Source organism: Lytechinus variegatus, chromosome 10 (assembly GCF_018143015.1).
Source record: "Lytechinus variegatus isolate NC3 chromosome 10, Lvar_3.0, whole genome shotgun sequence".
In the NCBI taxonomy this organism is placed as follows: Eukaryota; Metazoa; Echinodermata; class Echinoidea; order Temnopleuroida; family Toxopneustidae; genus Lytechinus; species Lytechinus variegatus.
The window spans coordinates 9,418,406-9,442,642 of record NC_054749.1 but is presented as its reverse complement, the minus strand read 5'-3'; the positions used below and the strand labels follow the sequence as shown (position 1 = coordinate 9,442,642).

Here is a 24,237-nt window from a genome sequence, read left to right as displayed (position 1 = left end):
AAATTGTGTATGCTTTTCTTCTTTTTTCTTTTTTTTTCAAATTTATTCAATTTATTTTATGCTTGCAATTTGTCAGTTTGCATTGGCCACCGATTCTGTCATTCAGTGATCATAGCATACAAGTCTCTTCATTTCATGTCGATGCGAAAGGGTGAACGGTTGAAACGTTGCTTTATGCAAACATAATCAAAAGGTCATGGAAGTGCGAAGTAAGCATTGTCTCGTTTTAGAGAACGATTCAATATTATTCCCCGGAAACAAAGCGCTCAACACAAACAGGGGTAAGGAAAGCACTACGTGGTGTTTGTTTTGAAATTTGAAGTCCAATTTCGGAGATTAAAACAATACTGCGTTCTGCTTCGATACAGGTTCATGCGATTTCAGGTCACCCTATACGGTCACACTTCGCGAGATTTGTCTTCGCGCGCGCGATATAAGCCTAATGTGCAAAATTAATCAACAGGCAAAATAAAATCAGTTGGCAATAGAAATCAATATATGAATACAATTTATATTTGATGGGGTGGTGAAACGGAAAGAGTGATATAGAGCGGTATCCCCTCCACTCCATCCTCTTGGGCACGACGTATCCAGAAATGTATGATGGCATAATTTGCGCACATTTCAGACATTGTCATGAAGTTGATTTTCAATCAAAAATTTATCACAGCTTGAAAACTGGCGATTTTTTTAAGCTTGTCGAGAAGTTCGGATTTTCTTCGAGCGGGCGTAAAAGGTAACAAAATTTGCCGATTGTTTGCCAATATTTTCACGAATTGAGACATCCCACCATGGCCTAGCGTCCTTTGGCAAGGCGTTAATCCACACTTTGCCACTCTCCGCCAAGGTGTTAAATGGGTACCTGGTAGGATGTGAAAGCCTATGTCATGTGTATGTAGTATGCCTGGCAATTGAGTCTTCGAACTCCAGTTGGAATGCTCTCCAGGGAGTGGAGAAGGTGCATACATTGTATGCGGGCATGTAAGGATCCGATGACCGGGGTCTGTAAAGCGCTTAGAGACGTCGTTCCGATGTATTAAGCGCTATATAAATGCGGAATATTATTATTATTAAGGCAAGGCCCGTTAGGTCTCATCACATTCTCTACGCATAGTTTGTTAACTAAATATTTTTTTTTCAAATTGCCAATTTTTATCATTTTCAGTTAAGGTTGAGTTCATCAAGCCTTAATTATCCATTATAAAGTATATGAATGAGGAGATGATTTTCTTCTTTTCTTCTGGGCCATTTTTTTTATTTGACAAAGTACAAAATAAGAAGTTGACGAAATGGAAATGAAACCATCTGCATGGGTAAAGACGTAACGACGATTTAATAGACCAACAGATGATTTACTTTGACCGATCGGTTATTAGACCAAGTGGGTTTTGCAATGATGGTGTTAGACGTCTGAAAATCGAACCGGCTCCGTAACACATAGATTAGTGATTAATCGCTAATTTGAAAGAATAATTCTGATTGGTTCCTAGTCAGTTTACTGAACAGGATGCGCAGGCAACGATGATATTGATTGGCCATTTCATTCAATGATTAATCGCTAGCCTTTATGTTACGAAGCCCAGGTGAAATCATCTGTTCTCTTCCTACAGGTTGCCTCTAAAATGTTATACGAGCGAGTTTTTTTATCGTTGCCTCAGTATCTATTCTACGTTGTTTTCCTTAAAAAGCACCATCCTTACTAGTAATCATTTTTACTTTATAGAGATGGAATATGCAAATTGTGTAGATATATTTCTGTGGAAGAGAAAGGGTATGGAAAAGGTAGGGAAGAAGAGAGAAAGGAGGAAAAGGGGAGAAGGGATTATAGATAAAGAGGTAGAGAGAGAGGGGGGGGGGTGAAGTATAAAGAAAAGGGAAGTGGATCAGTCTTACGCCATGATTACCTGAACAGCATAATAATGCCAGGAAAATTAGCAAATAATTATCTCTAGATGTCAAACAATCATATTTGGGATATTCGGAATGAGAATTAGTGAAGAAGTGTCATGTCGGTCCACTGTTATATATCAATAATAATAGTGGATCTGTGGCCAATCGTCTGTTTAAACAAAGTACTTGCAATACTAGACATTTCTGCATACTTGTGTATTAGGCATATCGGGGACACTCATTTAGCGGATCATTCGTGAAATATTTCACTATATTATTTAAGTAGGCCTACCGGAGGGCATACGAATTCCTAGAATCTATTGAAGATTGAATCCATTTTGTCAACGAGCTGTTGATCACTGGCCTCTCTTCCCATAATCCTCCGTTTCTAACTTCGAAATCATTTTTCGACGATTAATGATTTCCAAGAAGACACCATCAAGTGCGTTTACAAAAGAGCACGTGCTCACACATTCAGAAACGCCCACAAAATTCAACCTCACCAGAAGGCGCCGATTTGGAATGCTTACAGGCTTTCACACAAATCGACAGGCGCACGCGCTCCAATAGTAGACAAGCTCATACACACAGAATCACTCTCGATTTACTTGCTGCTGGCATGCATAGCTGTGTGTGTGTGTTTTGCTTTGATCATTTCCAGCACGCACATATCCACACACCAAAAACGAGTATAATATGCAAGTGGCGTCGTGAGATATCAACTATTTGTGAGAAGTTGTGCATTTGCTCTTGTTGCTAGTCGGCGTGCAGGAAACCATTGATCAATCTCTCCTCAAAGTTTTTATTTTGACACCTGAATAAATATTCAATTTTTCTTGTTTTTCTCATCTCCGAAGTTTTTCTTCAGGTTACCAATCATCTTAATTTCTATCTTTTGTAAACATCTCGGAATAATACATTCTTTCAAAGAATATTTTGGATTCCAGAGTAAAGGGAGCTTTGTTTTAATTTCAATTTTGATCTTCAAATTGGAGAGACGACGATGCATCACGGAGAACGATCTCTCACTGGATCTCGGCACTGAACAGCACACTATCAATAAAGGTAAAAAACAAAGATAGTGATTTTTTTTCATTTCATGTAATTGATTCTAAATTCTACTAAGAATCTGTTGTATTCTCGTAATTTCGTCACCTGACTAAATTGGGATGGTTTGGATCCATGAATCAAGAACGTAATTTGATTCGTGTGATAATCTGATCAAAAGAGAATATGAATTATTAACTCCGAAGCTTTATTTTATTTTTGACAGCTCGTTTTTACCAACACAGGTGCAGATCCAGGATTTTTTTTGGAGGGGGGGGGGGCATTTCTGAGGCCCGTTGCAGAAATAGTTGCGCATGATTTTTTGAGTTGCGATTGATTGCAAATCTTTCTGAAACGGCACCTGCTCAGATAAATCTGACAATTGAGAACAAAAATCCGGAATGAAGGTGATTCAAGTCACCGAAAGTCTTGCAAGCAAAAAAAAGTTTGCACTTCCGGATTTCCGACATTTTCCCCAAATTATTTTGTATGGCTCTAAAGAGGGGTGGGGTGGATACGAGTCGTGTGTCGAGGGGGAAGACGAGTCTTTTCCTTAGATCGGCCACTGAACCATCAGGATGTCACTTATGTTTTTAAAACGCGGGTCCCATTGCATACAGGTTAATATTATTGTAGCTTTATTTATTTAGCTTTACTTAGATGGCAAAAGTTACTATACGGTGCGTATCAAAAAAAAATAAAAATTACACTTAGAAAAAATCCTGTAAAATTAAACATTTGTAGTATCCTGAAGATTTTTTTCCACATTTTGACATTGGTACAGATCCATTCAAGGAAATGACGATATAACTGTCGAAAAATATTTCCGCTTGAGTGAGCACCACTTACTTTTGAAAAGTTAGTGAAAATGATTTGCGCAGAACTTTGAAATAGGTATGCGAATAAGGGTAGACCTTAATCATGAAGAACACGTAGAATTTAGCTGGTAAGATTGATTTGAAGATATCTTTTACCTTTTTAAAACTTTTTCCTTTCCCAAAACACTTTGGAGAGTGCATTGCGCCCCACTTCACACACCGAGGCCATCGTGACGATATTTGCTTTACACTGAGCTGTGATTTACATGAAATGGCTTAGGCTTGATTTTCATTTTGTTAATCATTGTGAAGCTTAGGAAAAGTGTGGAGAAACAAGTATTGAATAAAAAATGAAATGTAAACCCACTTTAAATGATAAAAACTTAGTAAAAATGCTGGAGATGTCTGATATAAACTTTTGTTCAGATTCAATTATATCCTCATATCCAGCTGGCACAAAAATGCTAAAGGTTGTGCTTACTAAGTGTTGAAATTTCAATTTGGGTGGCAAAATTGTTACAAAATGCTTGAATGTATCCGTCTTATTCCATTTGACTAAAAGTGCAAGGGAAATGTATGAGAAATGTTTTGCAGGGTAAGTTTGATTTCGCCCTTTCCTCTTGACACAGCATGAAAACTAGCCTTTCTGCGAGCTTTACAAAAATGGACAGTGCTCACTTAAGTGTAACATTCTGTCAAAACGTTTACTTTCATTATAATTATAAATGAGACCCAAACCCAAGATTATATGTGAACAAAAATTACCCACATGTATATTATTTAATTCCCAGGGCTTTTTTCAGAGTGTAACCTTGTTTTGATATGCACTTTATGATAGTTACTTTTTTGCAACGGGGCCCTGTTCTGCAAGTCGACCTAGCATGATACAATATTTGATCATTAACCTCCATCTTAATACATCTATAATATGTAAGGAAGACAGATGATTCCGGTGTGACTCCTCTTGGTATCGAACCCATGACCTTCCAATGATGAGGCTACTCCACACCCTGGCCACCACATTTGGTATAGTTCCAAAAAATTTCACCCATAGCAATTACAAGCCCGGTATACATTCACTCCTGGCATCTGATAGTTTTATCTGATGTACAAGAGAGGGGATGATGACAGAGGCCTGGTCCGAACGATTTTCTATAAAGAGGTGCTGGTTTTGTTAATAATAAATAATTTGACCAGGAAAGGAAAAAAATAAATTCAGGAAAGGTCTTCACTTACGAATGGATTTGCTTTTTTATGAAGAAATAATTTGACAAGCAAAAACAAATTACCCTCCTAAGTATATACTTTAGTGTATGCTCAGCATATACAGTGCGTCCCACAAAAAACGAAACCGAGATTTATCGATAATTTATCATAACTTAATCACAAATAAAATGGACAAATGACCTACCATTTTAAAGCTTGGAATCTCCTCTTTCATCCAAAATTACGTAGATTATTTCTCATTCATGCATGACTGAGCAAAAACAATTTGAAGAGGAGATACCAAAAAGTCATTTGGCAGGCTGTATCTGGGTTTCAATAAGAAAACCACATTTTTAGAAAATTCAATATCTGTTCTTTAATTTGATATCTCAATTACAGAAAATGATCAAGAAATAACAAAGTTCTATTTGAAATAAGGCTTGAATTTCACTAATTTCATAAATTAAGAGGTTCTGCAGGTTAGCGTTCAAACTCACTTGACACTCCGTTTTGTTGACGATCAGCCATGCAGTAAGTCTTTTGTTAACCACGCGATAGCTTCTGTGGGAAACCAAGGAAAACACGTTTATTTAATGAAATTATGGAAATACAAGCTTTGTTTTGAGGGAACATAAATTTTTTACTTCTTGACCATTTTTGGTGATTAAGGTATCAAATAAAAGAGCAGATATTGAACTTTTTAGGCATGTGATTTTCCTTTTGAAATTCAGATACCCCCCCTCCCGCCAAATGAGTTTTTGGTACCCTTTCTTCAAATTGTTTTTGCTCACTCATGCGTGAATGGGGAATAATCTAAATAACATCAGATGAAAGAGGAGATTCTAAGCTATACATTGGTAGGTCATTTGTCTATTGTATTTGGGATTAAGTTATGATAAATCATCGCTTAATCTCGGTTTCGTTTTTTCTGGGACGCACTATATAACAACATTTTCAGGGAGCAATTGGCAACATTTTTGGGTGATTCATCCCCAGCTCCTTGCTTCTCAGAGCCATAGGAGTATTCATTATATACTTCGTTTACTTGGCTCGGGAGCTTCCTTTGATTTTGATGACAGTTTCGTTTTGTGTTGAAAGAGAGAAAAGGGAAAATGGAAATGCAAATGATATCCTTGACAGCGAAGTGTTCTCAGTTGACCCCACTTTCGTTTCATTAGCAAGATGAGGCACCGTTGAACTTTCCCCGGACGGCTAGCGTAAGTATTCTCGTCCGAGAAAAAAAGGTGCATTAAAAGCAAGTCAGTCAGCATTCACTTTTTCACCTTATTCGCTCTTATATTAGCCCAATCTCTCTGGCTGAACTTCAAAAAAGAGTGACGAGTGCGCGTCGTAGTTAGCCGTCAGTTTTAATCAAAGACAATGTACATCTTGTCCATCGAGTAGTTTCATTTAAAAAAGAACATACAGAGAAGAGGGGGAGTGGGAGGGGTATTATCGATTGGATGTTTAAAAGGACTAGTTCACTGGGTTTGTTTTAGATTTGTGCCACAAATTTAAAACGACAAATTTTGTGGCATCGCGTACTGAGGTCGTGAGATTTGTCAATTTAGAGATAGAAATTTAGCACTGGCTTACATAATGTCATCCTGGTTGAACTTCTGCGCCATAGAACGTGTCAATGTCGAACTGTAATCGAGTGGATAAAGCTCATATTTGCGTGTGTATTTGTGTTTGTGTGGTAGGCCCTGCTGTGGTTTGAAATTTATCACCAGAACACGTTGCCATAGCAACTTTCGTGGAACCTGTCGCTGGGATCATTATTTAATTTTCATTCGGATAACGAACCGCGGAGCAAATTTCGTCCGATTATGAATCGTGGAGTAATTGACATCAAATCAGTGAGATAGCTACACAGATATCTATGAAGTAATGTATTGGGTGGTTTTCGCAATACTACATAGACGCTTTGTGGAACGTAGAGAATCTATTGCCTAAAGTCATTTATGACAAAGCAGCCTTCGTCGAAAATTGGGGAATCAAAACAGCATTGTCGTCCATGACTCTGGACAAACTACATATTTGCTGTTTTTCATCAGCTCCGAAACCTTTGAAGATCAGCTGTCCGGGTTCACCAATTTTCGACAAAGACCTCTAAGCTGTTCATTGTAATTTGACAGACATTTTCAAGAGATTTAAAAGGGGGAGTGAACTGAGTGTGGTCTCTCATTGACTGCGTGTGAAAAATATATAGTCTTAAATTATACGTTTTCAGATATTTACTAGTACTACAGAGAATGAATTGACCTATAATTGTATTTGTATAGAGAATCTAAAATGTTTTGAGAGGAAAAGTAATTGTTTTGCTAATTGGTAACATAATTATTGCAGTGTAAAAGTATTGAGTTGTTAATTAACATGATACCATTCAAGTGGGTCTATACTACTAGACTACACTAGCATTATGGGTCAGTAAACTGGCCAGGTATGAGTAGCTGAGGACTCGAGATGGTGCTATTGGTTCGTATCTGCTTTAATATGCTGTCGAATTGCGGAAAACCAGTATTATTATTGGATAGAGGCACGATCACTACGGTCATTATAAAGCGATCGATTCGTGTAAAATGTTTTACAGTGTTTGTCTCATTTAGTGTTATGAAAATTCCACGTTCTTCATTTTTTTTCCCAAATTATGAAACTATGCACTCCATGAGTTAGTCCACGGTTGACTTTAATCCTTCATTTCTTGATAATCGAATTTAATTCAAAAGTTCATGTGTTTCTTTGAATAAATTGATTTCAAATGGTGAAAGTGAGAGCAAGAAAATATTCACTTGTCACTATAAATGTTGTTTTTAATAAGTTTTATCTGTATAATTATGTTTCCGTGTTTATCATGTTTTTGCTGACAATTCTAATTTACTTTCATTATCACAAACAAGTATTTACAGGTACACCGTACTAGTGTCGAGATATAGATATTTTATATTTACATTTTCGTTCATCTTTTCACACAATTCGAATCCAACAGCACTTCAATACAACTGACTTATTATTTTAATAGCATCAAACCAATTCGTGCTACTCTGCTAAATCTGTTTACATTGCGAATATTTATTTAATAATTTTAAACCTTTATGGTGAGGCTGCCATCAATAACCATGCACTCACGATGGCGGTTTCCTGCGTTCATAAATTAATGTTGGTTTGTATATTATGTTCACATGTTTTTTTATTATCAATTATATACTTTGATGATATTATATACATTATGGATTATTTTGTATACTGCTACTGTAAATACATATGATACTGTATCATTTTGAATGCAGTAATGAAAATAAAACAAACAACAACAAATTAATTTGTATATTTATTTCATAATCATCATTGGATTAAAAAATTACATGATGTTATGGCACATGTAAAGAAAAGCATAGTGTCATATTAATAGAACCATTTTTTTTTGCTGAGCAGGTGGCGTCTTTTATACATTCTTGTCTTTGAAAGAAAACCTCGAGAATGACATGAATATACATATATACATGTATTACAAATGAAAAGCGGACACCTCACTTTTTAAGAGGAAATCGTTTGATTGTTCCATGCTCAAACACCAAATCAATCAGGAAGCAGTATTTTGATAGCTTTTACCAGTGCGAACGACAAGCCCTCAGAATCGTTTTACAGAGAAAAACAAGCAATATTCATAAATCACGCTACTCGCTTCCAGATATTGCTGACACGTCCACATTTCAGAGACACTTCATACGTTGCTTGTTATTCATTATAGCCGAGCAATACGAGTGATATACATGTACATTCAATTTGTGGAGCAACCCTTTCGACGCCAAACAATATTCATTCCGCGGTGTGAGTGCTAACCGCGCTGTGGATAATAAGGACAAGGAATATGGATTTCTATATATTATTACTATTGCATCGTTACTATGACTCACGGAAATGCTACAGCTTACCAAGAATACGAGCTGCATCTATCAAGGTATCTCAGTATTTGGGTTGGTCTAGTGAGGAGGCAGGGCATAGCTGATAATTTTTTTTTAAGAGGGGTGCTGGTTTTGAAAAAAAAATAAACAAGCAAAAAAGGAGGGGGGGGGCTCCTCCAAAATCAATGTAATTCTAGTAAGAAAAAGGTAAGGAGCAAAAAAAAACGAAATTTGAAAAAAATAAATTGTCTTCCCTACAAAATGAATTTTGGTATAAGTTCTACATTTATGCATACCAACACAACTTCCATCCAGAGGGTGCTTCAGCACCCCCTTCCTTGAGCCATTTTAGGAGGGGGAGAGTTATGGAGGGAAAGATTGAGAGCTGAGTCAAAGATTTGAACATTCATGAATACAATATGTTTCTCGAATGGGTAAACACGGGTGTGTCATATTTACCGTTTACTAGTATGAAACTATTTCTGAACCATTGAGTACGCTGAAAGATCAAGAATGGAATTCATGTTTTTACAGCATTTAGACATGGCATTATATAGTAAAATGTATGGAAATTGATTGCTCCAAGCAACGTATATGCTTTTATTGTATGTCTGTGGTGACAGGATCTTTTCACGAAAAAAATACTGACCCATAGAGAGGACGCTGAATATCTTGAATGCAAATTGAATTGTCACCATAAATCAATAGACGAAGATTTAAATACCACTGCACTTTTGTTAAAAAAAATGTTCGATGATGCTTTAATATACTTCATATTATTAAATGTTAAACATCAAATAGAATCATTTACATCTTTTAATCTTTCAAGAATCCTGATTGGCCTCGATGTATTTGAATGGCTACTTTGTTTCAGGCAAACCTGGGATTCACATCCTTGCTTCTTTTATCCATTTTCTTCCAGACTAACGATTAAAACAGCAAAATAACATTGATCATGACCTCAAAAGCGTCAACCCCCGACTCGGAAATAAGTGCTCCGGACGAGAACTGTTACCGGTTGGTGGTCCTTGGGTCGCCGAAAGTTGGAAAGACGGCGATCGTCAGTCGTTTCCTGACTGGAAAGTTCGACGACAGTTACACCCCAACCATCGAGGACTTTCACAGAAAGATCTACAAGATCAAAGGGCAGGTCTACCAACTCGATATCCTTGATACGTCGGGCAACAACCCATTTCCCGCCATTCACAAGCTATCGATACTAACAGGTAAGCTTGTCGTCTGTATACATGTACATCGTACGATTTTACTAAAATACTGCTTTCCTCCTATAAATTATCGCAATCTTATCGTAGAAGATATATATAATAGCAATTCGACGTAGGATGATTGAAAAACATATGATAAAAATAATTATGCGCTCAATAGTCATGATAAGAAAGAAAAATCATTGTTATAAAATAAATTGTAAAATTTGAATTTTGCAAACTCGAATTAAAGCGGGTGTGATCCATCGAACATAAAGAGCATCACCACATTGCAAATTGTGGATTTCTCTGTTTGCAAAGTGTTGACGCCCTCTCCACTGTTGGCACGGTCCAACTCTAGGAATTGTTATGTGTGCATTCATCGTTTTAGTTCAGATGCGAATAAAGCACGTGATTTACGAATGATGAGTACATTAGTTCGGACGTGATGGCGTTTTTACATTCAAAGACTGAAAGAGGAGGTAAACACATTGAGTTACATTGTATATCAAGTTAAAAATATGCCGCCATGTTTAACAGCTCTATTTCGTTGCTTCACACCGTCGTGCCGGTATTCTTCAATAACACACCGGCATGAGGCTGTTTATTAGACAGGTGGCTTTGATATTGTGGGTATCAAACCTGTATATCTAATTTTGCTACAACATGCAATAAGCAGATGCGTCATGAATATGGTGTATTCTTTGAGGAGGTAACCAAGATTAACATAAAGTTTTCTTCCTCTGATGTTCTATTCAAAAGTATTTATAGATGAGTACAATAGGAGAGGTTAGAATTGAGAACAAATAAAGGATTAGGCAAATTTAACGAGAAAAGCAACAATGATCTTCAAATATAACAAGATAGAAATAAAAATTGGGGCAGAAAGCGAAACAATGAGGTTAGGGAAACGTTATAGAATTGAATAATGACAAATGATAGACACAAAGCAGACAAAAGATGAAAATTGCTCGTTTATGAGTCGAACTCATTTTGATTCTTCTCTTATAAACGCCAATATTTTATCTGAAATTTAAGCCTTGATTAAGAGTATTCCAAATTAAATTGTGTGGAGATAAGGTTAATATATGCTGAAGGTGGAGTGATATTATCTGCTGCTGCTGGAAACAGCTTAACCTCTGCCCCAATAAATCTGTAATTCCCAAAACTTTTTGTGCTAGGAACACCCTGTTCAGTAGGCAATGAGTTAAGTGATGATCAAACTGATTAATGCAGATTTAGATATACTTTCCTGTTACCCTTGTCCCTCGGTCTTGCCATTTTTTGTTCTCTTCTGCATTTTAAATGAAGCTGTGATTGATATCACAGAACCACTAAAAACTCATCAGCTCAATTTACAAACGTTCCTTAATAGACAAAAACTATTTTTTTTGGTGCTGGCTTCAAAGTTTTTTTTTTTAAAGACGAGCTAAAATTCGTTTTTTCTTTTGATTTGTCTTTAGGTATAGCAATATTCACATTCACAAAGAATAATGTTACATTTGCATTTGATAGTAAGGGCATCAACAAAGTCTAATTAAACTCCAGATCGACCGAAACCCCCAATCCCCCGCCACCCCCTACCCTTAACAACAACTCTCCATATTTTGCATCTCTAATTTCTTTATCAATAATCATGATATGGGGCTGAGACTGTTGGGTTATTAGTGTTTTAGTGCGAGGTAATCCCGACTAACCACTGCTTAGTTACTGATCTTTTTAAGTGGGGCAGTGATTACCCGTAAATCTCTGCAGTTCTCAACAACACACACCCACAAACACAGGACAGACGGGAAGACATGTGGCTGTAAAGGAGGAATGGAGCATTGTAAGTCATGATAACGTCCGCTTGTCTTACAAAGGCGTTATGCTAACGTTAATGCCACAAAATAAATTGTCGACATTACAGTGCTTGGCGATGGTCGTTTTGAGGGATGATAAGTTTTATAGTGGCATATGTATGAAACAAGACGTTAGATAGTCCCTATACCCAATGTCAAACGAGTGTAGGAGAAATGGGTTAGAATGAAAAAAAAATCGCACTCTCCCTGCAGAACTGATGCGTCATAACAAATATATCCTTTTTCAGCCCCACGGTGTTCCAATGCATGGGGATCAGACCTAAAAAAAGAAGCATATCAAACTAATAATGTACTGTACGTAACGGTTTAGAAGTTTTTGGATTTTTGTGTTAGCCTGTCAGCCTTCCAATAGATGTAGAGATAAATGACAAGGGGAATTGTTAGGTTTTCCCAAAATAATCGTAAATCGTTGTTTTTTCGTCAAATTTCTCGAGACGTAGAAAATCGCCCGTACGGGGAAAATTGAGCTGTATTAATTTTCAAAATATTTTATAACACCCCCAAAATGGTGAATTTCAATAATGATATCAATGATGATAATGATGATGTTGTTGGTGGGGATTTGATGGTGGATATGAAAATAATAAATACAATGAAATCACTTTGAATATAATTTGCATCATATTATACATATGTCATACTTTAATTTCTAATTGAGGTTTCTTATATGAGCAGGGGTAGACATATTGGGCCCGTATTCTGAAGTCGGTTTAAACTTAGGCCATAGTGTAATGCGGTGTTAACATTATGGGAAGCCAAAAACGTTTTAAAAATCATTTGCATTATCTGTTTCCTATCTTTACTTAGCTCTTTTTTATGTCTTAATGGTGAAGAGAACAGTTTCAGTTTAATTTAGACCCGAGTTCAGAATACGAGCCATTTCTATTTAATACTCTTAATAGCTAAGTGTACATAGCTCATCTTCATTAGATGTGAATACACTCGTACATCACTAAGGGGGAAGTTTAAAGTTTATACTCCGTCTGACGACAACGATAATAATTTATGCAACATATTTTCTGACGACTTTCTCGCGACATAACTCAATGACACTACACTGCAAAAACAGGTGTTTATTTAACACAATCCTTGTATCTATATCGAAAAATCAAGAGAAGCGCTGACACTACACCAGTATTATTAAGAATAAAACCGATATTGGTTTAACACTATAAGTAGTGTTGCTAAGATGACAAATTACTGTTAGCCTAACGCCAAAACCGGTGTTGTTATAACACCTCTCTGGTGTGGACCGATATAGATACCAGGTTGGTGTTAGATTAACACCGGCGTTATGCAGTGTAAAGTATAATCAAGGACAAAACAAAAATGTGTATCAGATTAAAATATAAAGTCGTTTGTCGTAGATGGATCGTTCGGCTCGGTTACACTTCGTAATCCCGAAGGTTCTTTATTCCGAAGGTTCGTAATTCCGAAACACGTAAATTGCCTATACCTCGTTGTTCGTTAATCCCAACATTTGTGGCGTTATTCCGAAGGTTCGTTAATCCGAAAAGGAAATAAGGTTCGTTGTTCCGAAGGTTCGTTAATCCGAAAAGGAAATAAGGTTCGTTGTTCCGAAGGTTCGTTAGTTCGAAAACGGAATAAGGTTTGTTAATCATTAGTTTTCGGACTAATGAACCTTCGGAATTACGAACTCATTTCGTTTTCGGATTAACGAACCTTCGGAATTACGAACCTCATTTCGTTTTCGGACTAACGAACCTTCGGAAATACGAACCTTCGGAAATACGAACCTTCGGAATAACGAACCTTCGGAATATCCCAACCTTCGGAATAACGAAGGTTCGGAATTACGAATGTATGCGGTTCGGCTCGATATTTTGTCGTGTCACTTGTTTAGTTAGAATGACACCTTTTTGAGAACATTTACTCACAATGTCGGCTTACATTTGATTTTTTGAGAGCAAACTAGCGAAACAAAAAGGCATTTTCATCCATTATTATGAGTATCATTTTCGCCAGTGCATCTTTAAGAAAAGAGGTTCAAGTTCCATTTTGTTCGCTTTAGAGATTATCTTGGAGAATACATGTAATACTAGTTATTTTGGTTGTGGAGAAAAGAGTTAGGAAGTCTCATGATATTAGATCACTCAATTAGTAATTAATTTCACGTGAAGTATAGTTAATTCTTTAACATTATATAAAAGTGAGACTTTAAATGACAAGAAAACAATAGATTGTTAACAATCATTTTCATTCTTATATTCTTCGATAAGGTCTCTTAACTATTTTTATGTTTGATAAAAATGGAGGTATTTCTATTTTTGGAGCTCTTTTATTTCACGACACGCTGGCGTTCTTTTTGAAAAATCTCTTCCTTCTTTTAGGGTGCCATTGACCTTTTCTCAACACTTTTGAAGCAACATTCTCGATATTTCCTTGAGAGTGAAATGATAAAAGGAAGGTGGTTTTTTATCTGTCGAGGACGGTAATGGGTAGATTGTTATCGGAAAGACGGTATCTTAACCGTACGGATATAAAACGTCTCATTTGATTGGGAAGATACTGGTTTGAAGAGCAGATGAAGGTACCCTTAACGTATCAGCTTGATGAAGTGGATTAGAAACGGAAGCATCAGGAGAAAAGGGAGATGAAAGTGATGGAGTTGGAAAGAGAGAGTGTGTATGTGTGCGTGTGTGTGTGAGTGAGTGAATGAGGGTGTGTGAGGGGAGGATGGGTGCGTGAGAGAAAGAGAAGAGAAAGAGGAGTTAAGAAAGGGACGGGGAAAGAAAGAGGATCGGGACTTCTACCCGAAGGAAGAGAGAAGAGAAGGTATGTGTGTGTGGGAGAGAGGGTGAAGGTGTGAGTGTGGGTTTGAGCAGGTTTAACTAAACAAAATCTTGGAAATTTTAAAGAGTATGGAAATAGACAAGGGATACGAGATGGAGTGGTGATTTATAAGAATGACGGGAAAATGGTAAAAACGGGATAAAAAGCGAGTGGTCGAAACATTTTGAAGCTGTGGTTTTAATGCGCCTTAAATTAATAGTTGTAACATATTCATGAATCGATAGATATATATAAATAAATAGATTTCATGAATAAAGATTACGGTACTCAGTTGCTACGATTAACATGGTTAAATGGAAAGGTGATTATCAAGGGGAAGCATGTTGAAGAACTCGTACAAAATTAGGCGGACATTGCAAGTACATGTAGAAGAGGAAGACTTCAAATTAAGTGAATTAAGTTTTGACAAATTAATGAGCTCTCAGGTGTCGACTTTAATGTAAGTGTTAAACATTGGATTCGAAATGACTACATTGCCTCAAGTCATTATAGAACAAGGTTTCAGTCAGGCTGGCGCCAACCAAAGCAACGAGATAACTGTCAAGAAAATGAAGATAAATACCTGATGGAATACTCTTAAGACTCTGCATCAATGTTCATTAAATGAACTGAATGATACGTGAGCATTCAAACGTAGATCGCTGCCGAATTGATTGATAATAGCGATCGATAAAAAAATAACATTCAAAATGTGTTATTTCGTGGATAATGGTAATGAATGAGTATTCTCAGACCCATCCCTTTTCAGTTATGAAAATGAAAATCCATAATTTATTGTTCGAAATAGACATGAATGAAATACTCCGAAAATTTGCTTTGCCCAATTGATCGTGGGCCCGGCAGCCACCGTGCAGCGCCAGATCGACGAGGCTCTATCCCTTTATTGTTGAACGCCAAACAGGGTAGCAGCAACTCCCATCTTTTAACGTCTTTTGGTCTTATTTATTTTTCTTCATCTGATATCAAAAGAGAGTTCGAAATTGAACAAATATGGAATGCTCTCGATGCTTGGATAATGAATAAAATTACATCACAGTCACTGTAAAAGAAATTCATTGAGTTTTCTCTTTCTCTTGTATGCTGGAGCCTCTTCTCATCCGCTCCGGATTTTTCCTGTTTGTCCAAAATAGCTATGCATATTTACAGTATTTTTTTTTTTACAGTAGGAAGGATCAGCATTGGGATAAGGTACCAAATCTTAAGTTATAACCCCCATATATCCGTTTTCTTTTATTGAACCTGTTTCTCTCTCTCTATCTTCTGTCTATCTAGAATGATTATTGCTACCATAACGGATGTATCAGTGTATGGAATGCTCCATTGCTCATGCCATTTTTCTTTCTCTCTCTGTGCCTTTGCTCATGTAAGCAAGTCTCTTTTCAAAGCTATTTTTTTTTAATGATTAATGCAAATTCACCTACTCAGTTTTAATTATATGATTGCTTTTTGTTCGCAATCAATATGTTATGCCTTTGTAATTTACTTTTTATGTACATGTTAACCTGCCTTGAACCAGTACAGGTTCATGGACCTGGTTTCGATGGTTACTCTTCATTGTTTGACTTTGTTTATTTGTATTCTGCTTTCCTTTGAAATAAAGAAATGATTACAATCAATCTACATCAAGCATATTATTGAAAACTGTTTTAAAAAACACACTGGCACATTAACCTTCCAATCAATTGAATATAAAAATGTTTTAATGTAGAGAAATGCCATTTTGGGGGGTAAAATGAAGGCAGAAATCTGAATTTCTTTTGTTCCATCATTCAAAAAGGGTATTTAACATTGTTAGTGTTTCTGATGGGTTGGTTATTGTTGACGTCGTATCAGACTCTATCGTTGCAGGCGCCAACACTCTAGCATTAATAATTTTACGTTATTAACACTTCAATTTCCAAGATCTTTATACCATTATAATTTTGAAATTATTTGAAGTTCCAGGATAGTATATCTATTTGTATTGCTCTCCATACTTACAGTGAACTCTGATTCGCCATTTATACCTGATTGACAAATCATTTATCGTATACACTGTGATCTGCAGTTCATAATGACCGTCTAGCAGGAAGTGTGCATTAGGACAGATCAATTTTCTACAATTACACCCTGGGTTTTTTAATCATTATTAGTGAGTGGAAAGTACGGAAAAATCTATAATATTTCGAATGATGCCAGTAGTTTCTCTATAATTATGGTAGAATTTACTCATTTATGAAAAATCAAACTTGCATGGCCAATAGTTGACGTCGGCCTTACATTTAACCTTCGCATTAATATGTAGAGAACCATGGAGTCCCTAATTGGGAACAGTTCGCAACCATTTCCGGATTTGCTTGTCTGTGAAATGGGACATCCGTATAGCCGTAGCGCACTTGTAACCGAATCCACATAACCACCCCCCCCCCTCCCATCCATTTGTCCCGTTCAACCATATGGCGTAAATCGACTATTGTATACAGTTCTCTTTTATGTTCCTGTATTGTTTTCAACAACAGGTTATTACTCTGTGTCATTCTCTTTGCATATTCGAATGCCATTTAATTCAGTAACATGATTAGTTTTGTACTTTATTCCTGGGCGTATGTACTGCCAGAAAACCGTCAGGTATAGATGTTGTTTTAGTGGATAAAATGTAGTAATAACTCAGAATTTTCTTGTCTCATCATATCTTGATTGCCTCGATCGTTCATATTCATGTTATTTAAGCTTGACTAATCAGCTTTGTGCTGTAATCATATCAAACATAGATCAATCATGGATTTTGGTGTACAGACCCACAGATTATACACGAACGTGATCTTTCCTATTCCAATGCTATTGGTTTGTTAATCACCAGCGGGCATGATTATGTTTGCTCGGTATATTTGATCTGCCTATGCTAATTTTCTACCGATATCGAATCAGCGGTCTTTTTCCTCACGCCAGGTTGTTCCAATTGCCTTGTTCATACATGTGGCATTATTAAATTTGATTGTTAATCCACATATGGCTTTAGACATGAAATCATTTGTGATTGTTCACGTACCAAAGCTTAATCATCTCGGAAAACATGCATTATATCAGCCTGTAAATGTCATATACCCGCTTCTATAAGCAAAAAACATGTTCCGTAATGAAACATTAAAAATTGAAATTAATTGAAACTATATTACCTAAAATAATATTTAGCGGACGCTTGTATTATGATGGCGAAACAAATTCAATAGATAAAAATTCATTTCTTTATTGTACTTTGAATGATCTTTGTCGAACCTTCGCCATTTTTCCCAGCTTTTATTTAAACATTATTATCGTCAGGAAAAACTTCTCCTTTAAAAGTTATAGGTAACCCCAAATTAAGTCGTGACTACCAGTCAGTACTTTATGTCGTACAATGAGGGACATACTATGATAGTATTGAAAGATAATAGTTATCAATAAAGTATTATCTGAATATAATAATTTTGATATTGCACGTATGTTATCAACGAAACAATTCAATGCTCTATCTCTACCCTCGAGTTTGTGAAAATTGTAATGTTCTAAAGGTGACTTGGCTGACTTGGTGACGAATTGCCCGAGATACCATATACCCGCCAAAATGAAAACTGGTTGATTGATCATTTCATGATATAAAGTGCGTAAGGGTTCGAGGCGACGCGGTAACGAGGCTATATTTAGAGATAAGTAACAGGCTCTTACTTGTGTAGCATCTCATTCAATGTTCCTGTCGACTACCCGTTACGTGTAGGGTGACGCAGATATTTGCGGCAAATAGGCTGAGGGTTGATATCTGTATTCTGTATTCTGATATCCTTTGAGTTTCACTAGACTAGAGTGTTTGGTGTCATGTAGACCAATAATATCTATATCTTTGTACCAACATCACTTTAAAGAGGAGTCTAAACTTGATCAGTGGCGTACAAGTGGGTCGGGGCGCTTGCCCCCAAATTTTCATGGACAAGGGGAAAAAAAGAGAATAGGGAAGAAGAGGGGAGAGAGAAGAGTGCAATGTGATATTCATTTCCTGAATCTTAAGTCCAGAATCTATCGCAAAATTGGATTTTCGATTTTAGCTTGCTCGCAACTTTTTATAAATTACGCCAATATACACCATATCTGGTCCCTCAATTTTTTTGCTTTGTACGTCACTGACCTTGATAGTATAAAATTACACATCACTAGTTCTACATCTTTAGAGAAAGTTAAATAAGAAAGTTTATAGCAGTTATAAACGTTAGAAAACTATGCACATCCCTCAAATAAGTATATTCAATTCCTTATTCTATTTCCATTCAAAACATAACACAAAGTAATATAAATCAAGTGCGATTTGACAGACGAGCATTCAAAAAAGAAACTTCGTAAAACAAAAACAAAAAAGTATAAAATTGAGCATAAATGTAAATGAGAAAAGTATGTAAGGACTAGTTTCCCAAGAACTTGTACATTATTATCAAGATTCAATTATTTCATCCATAAACACATTTTTCCTCACGTGGGATTTTGACCAAAAAATTTGCTTTTATATAAATTTAGAAAAAATGACGAGTCTCATTCTTTATTTGAGCAGATAGAGGAGTTGTTTGTTCCCTTTTAAACGTTACGTCGATATTACCTAGATTTGAAATACCCCTGAGGTATTTGATGATTACAGATTTTTGTTGCTTTTAATCATTTATGTATAACTTTCTAATTGTGTCAGATTTTGATGATTTTATTTTACCTTATTCGATTCTCTGCGTTTATTTGGTGATTTAGGACTACCAGTGCTGAAAGAGTAAATTATGGTTGATATTTTTAAATTTATAATAATTACGTATCATCAGAGTGCTTTTGGAAAAGTCTGTATACTCAAGAAATGCGTTTACTTTTAAGCATTGACATGGCCAATTTTCTTTCAGTTTTATTTACTTTGTAGAAGAATTTGCTACCTTAAGAGATCAAAAATTATCTTTTTTGCATTATTTGTTTTTTGTTACGATATTTTATATACTTCGACATGAAGAGTTTAGAATGTCAAGCTCGTATCTATTGCTCGTTATTATTTTCATTTCATGTTTGGATAGTCGATATAAAGTGATATGTGGCTTGAGGAGGACAAAAAAGACATTTCTGTCAACGCCAATTCATCATCTCTTATTTGCTGATATTAGAGACGATCTATGTACCGCTGCCATCAAACGGTCTCGTTTTAACCCCTTTCCTACCGAGAGGAAATAATGTTCAGGTTTCATTTTATTCCATGTGCAGGTACAGCTGCTGAAGCATTCAAAACAATGTTCATAGTTAATTCCATCTGTTAAGAATGCAAATATATTTCGATGGTCAGTCAGATTTTACAGTAGATTATTAGGGCACTTTCATGATTCTTGTTAAACTTTGAGCGGTTAAAACGAAGATGACCGGAATCCAATCGAATAATTATAACCTTAATGGACAAGAGAATATTTTCTTAGAAAAAAAACGTTTCTGGAATTCATATCACATGACAAAATCAAATGGGGAGCTGTTCGCTTGGGACGTTCCAAAAATAAATCTTAAAATTCCAGAACTTGATTTATTAGTTTATTGATATTCGCAAATATTTTATTAATGTATATTTATTTCTGATTTTTACTAAAGCCGAATTTAGGTCACCAAGCAGTTTGGACCATGCTTTGAATCTACCCCTGCTCATTTTGTAGAGTCGGTCCTTTTTTTTACCTCCGGGGCGTATTAGCAGCAACACAAAATCCCAATAACATACGCTTATTCTATACTTCTTACGCAACCTCCACACAACTCGTCAAAACTTACTCAGTACTTCATGATTGCAACTCAGAGCCTTAAATGAATTGCGGTCCTTCCAACGGCGCCGTTGATCTCCGACCTTAGCGGAGGAAGAATACAGGAGAGAGTCAGTGTGAAGTTCTTATTTAAACATGGATATAGGCCTTATAGTACGTAATATTATGCTGAAATATGAAGTAAATATACCAAATCAAATTGTGTAATTTCATACCTGTCATAAGTAATATTCTGCTGAAATATGAAGTACGAACACCAAATCTGATTCAATATGGTAACAAGATTCAAATTCAATGATAGATTACCTTAGTTTTTACATGTAAAAGACGTGTAAGGGTGATACATTTGAAAAACAACAGCTATTAAGCCCTATTTAGTATTTTTTTTCTTTCGCTTGTAGCTGCATACTGTCACGTGTGCTCTTATGTTTGAATTGAAGCACGACACCATCGACTACGATAGCCTACTCTCCCTCTCATCACTTTCCCGATAGAACCTCAGTTAAATCTGATACACTTAACTGTCTTGATGACTTTCGAAGTATAACATCAATTACCGCGCCTCAAAATGTGCCTAAAACGCTTGCTAAGTCACAATAATGCATGCAGCCCTTCTCCTGAATAGCTTTGTGTACGTATATACAGCGACTTTATTTTTTAACCATACAATAAAAGTATTCTCATTTTATTTCATAATTTCACATAAAAGACTCCCAGTTTTTAAAAATGTTAAGTTTGAACATAATATTGAATTGGAGCTTAAAAGAGAGCAAAAAAGTTATTTGTTTTAGTAGTAGTATAGTCAACTCGGTCCAGGTATGAACACAATAATAAAACAAAATCTTATTCTATAATAATTAATTTTCATACCTAACACTTATGTTTAAGCTGTTGGCATATGCTTATCGTTTTTATTGTTGTTTTTCTTTCTTTTTTATCATCAACATCATTCCACCGCTAATTTAATAAAGTTTTCAGAATAATTTTCTGACTTTATTTCTAATTTTATCTTTTTGTAGTGGAGGACTTGACCTTTAATGACTTCCCGTTGTTCTGCAAATGATGATTAGAATTCAAACTACAAAATAAACGATAATATAAAGACTTGCATGTATTCTAAAAATGAACGATTTGAAGCTATATATAAATGTATAAGCCATTAGACCTGCGTCTGCTCATTAAATAAATAGATGGTCTTAATAAAGGTCTCGAGACGTTTGGGAGATTATTTATAGAAAAGGTGTTCTTCGAGATGAGCGGGAACTCACATTACATAACATGTTTACTCTCACGGACTAAATATAGAGTATTTTACAATGTAAATGTTGTTATGCTATATGGAATCGTCATTATAAATGCGATTTAAAAATAAAATGGATCGGAATTGAAACAACATAGTAATCATGAAAATGATTGGTGGGAAAGCAAAGCAGCCAGATGTTAATGATTGCGCAAGATCAGTTTCTATGCTTTCCATTTATAGTCTCATATTAATCAGATCAAAATTTAGGACTTATCAAATGGAGTATGCATACTCCATATAGTTATAATCAAAGTGCCTTTGAATTTTTTTTGTTTTATTATTTCAATTTGATTATATTATTGGTACAATTTGAATTATCTATATTCTAAAGTAAACCTTAAAACTCACCCATTTCGAGAAAATGTAAAATTATACCTTAAGACGACATTTTACATACGGTCAATGATTACAAAAATCCCTCAATAATTTGTTGCTATACCTGGCATAGGCAATGATAAAAGTCTGTTGAAAAAAATAGACTTTAGACGTAATACGTGTACCATATTATCTTCTGATTGAAACTGAAATAACGGTGAGCAGTTGGCGAAGATGAAAGGAGTCTAGTAGAAAAGAACGGTAATTCATATTCATTTCCATGGCAACGAAACCCCTGGGGAGAAAGGTAATGGATTAATTACTTCTGTATATCATTGTTATAATAGAGGTCATTGAAATGGACTCAGCAGCATGTAGATCTTGTACCAGCTTCTAATACTAGCAAATAATATTATGGATAGTTGTGCAAGTAAGGATTCTCATTTCATGGTGTGGTTAAAAACACAGCATTCGCCAGCAGTGATACAAATCGAAAAAATTAGTACAACATAGAATATTTTTTATCATATTCAGTCTTAATTCCAAATGCATACAGAGAAGGAGTATGAGTGTAAGAAACTTTTAAATGAAACTTAAACGAAAAACATACAACCTGGTCTACTATATGAACTGACGGTTTTTCGTGGGTTTTAAGAATGATAAAATTTAAATAACTATGTTCATATTTTAAGTAATAAAATGAACATGAAGATTGCTGTTATTTTTTAAAGCAATTTGTTACATTTTAAACAATAATTGGTCAATTTATGTTGTAAATCACATTGTATAAAATGATTTCTATACTTTTTTTTCGATTTGAAAAAAAAATAAGTAGCTTTGAAGGAGAATGCCTTAAGAAATGATAAAATATTATTTTGCGCTCGAAGATGTATACAATATAACTTTTAAAAGACCCCCTTTTCGCTGTGTTTTATTTATTTGATGTTTTTAATATATAAGGATCAGACACAGGGATTGATAAAGAAATTTATATGAAGAACGTTCGAATACACAAGCTCTCTATAAAAATATATCTTTGGCCGAAAGACAGGTTGGCTCATCAAACAACATATTTTGCTTTACCTGTTCAACCTCTCTTCCAATTCTCTGTTACAATTTAGGTCGTGCCATTAAACTCTGAGTAATAAAAACTTGAAATAATTGTCTTGAGTGAAGGCACTCGGGGCATGACAAGAATAAGCGCGTCACTGTTGTCGTTTTAAGACAAGAAATGCTTAAATTCACCCCTTGAGGAAATGGAATATCAACCGGACACAACGATTGTCGATGACAATAAACCCCAAGCTTGAGTATATTAGAAAGGAAGAAACTCAAGAAAGACAAAATTTGATAGCTTAATTGGAGATTTATTTCATTTTGGCTTCTTCTTCAAGGGAGATATGTTTTTTTTCTGAAACAGAATATAATTGTTTTTCGCCGGAAGGGATCAAATGGATCTTACTTTCTGAAGACATCGATTTTTTTTACTTTCCGTTTCTTGGCAATCCATTGTCTTTGTTTAAGGGGACTTTTTAACCAACAAATAGTGTGCAAGAGTCATGCTTACAAGCGCCAATGCGCACGTGATATTGAACTGGCAATCCGTATATAAGCTAAATACCTAATTATCGCTAACATCCCCTTTAAAAAACATTTTAAGCACTTGCAGATTAAAATATATTTATTTGTATGTTTCGTTATGCATATATTCTAACGCTTTTTAGTGGAAAGGCGCTGTATTAATGCATTAATACATCGGACACACGCCAACTGACCTTCCAATACACACATATTCAACCACATGAGGAGAGGTATGGACGAAATCTAAGGTAGATGTGGAGACATTATTTTATTAAATTGATGTGGAGCGTTGTGGCCCAGTGGATAAGTCTTCTGACTTTGAAACAGAGGGTCGTGGGTTCGAATCCCAGCCATGGCGTAGTTTCCTTCAGCAAGAAATGTATCCACATTGTGCTGCACTCGACCCAGGTGAGGTGAATGGGTACCTGGCAGGATGAATTCCTTGAATGCATGAGCGCTGAGAGGCAGCTCGAGCTAAAGCCGGGGTAATAATAATAATAACAACGCGCCTCGGAATAGA

General features: G+C 35.7%; 1 protein-coding gene across 1 annotated transcript in view; it reads left to right on the top strand.

Moving 5' to 3' along the window:
- Positions 1 to 9,821: 9,821 nt before the first annotated feature.
- LOC121422603 (dexamethasone-induced Ras-related protein 1-like) overlaps positions 9,822 to 24,237 on the top strand; it is a 45,610-nt gene continuing 31,194 nt past the window's right edge. The window contains exon 1 of the mRNA XM_041617755.1: positions 9,822 to 10,092. Coding sequence (XP_041473689.1) covers positions 9,822 to 10,092 — 271 coding nt within the window. The remainder of the gene's footprint in view (positions 10,093 to 24,237) is intronic.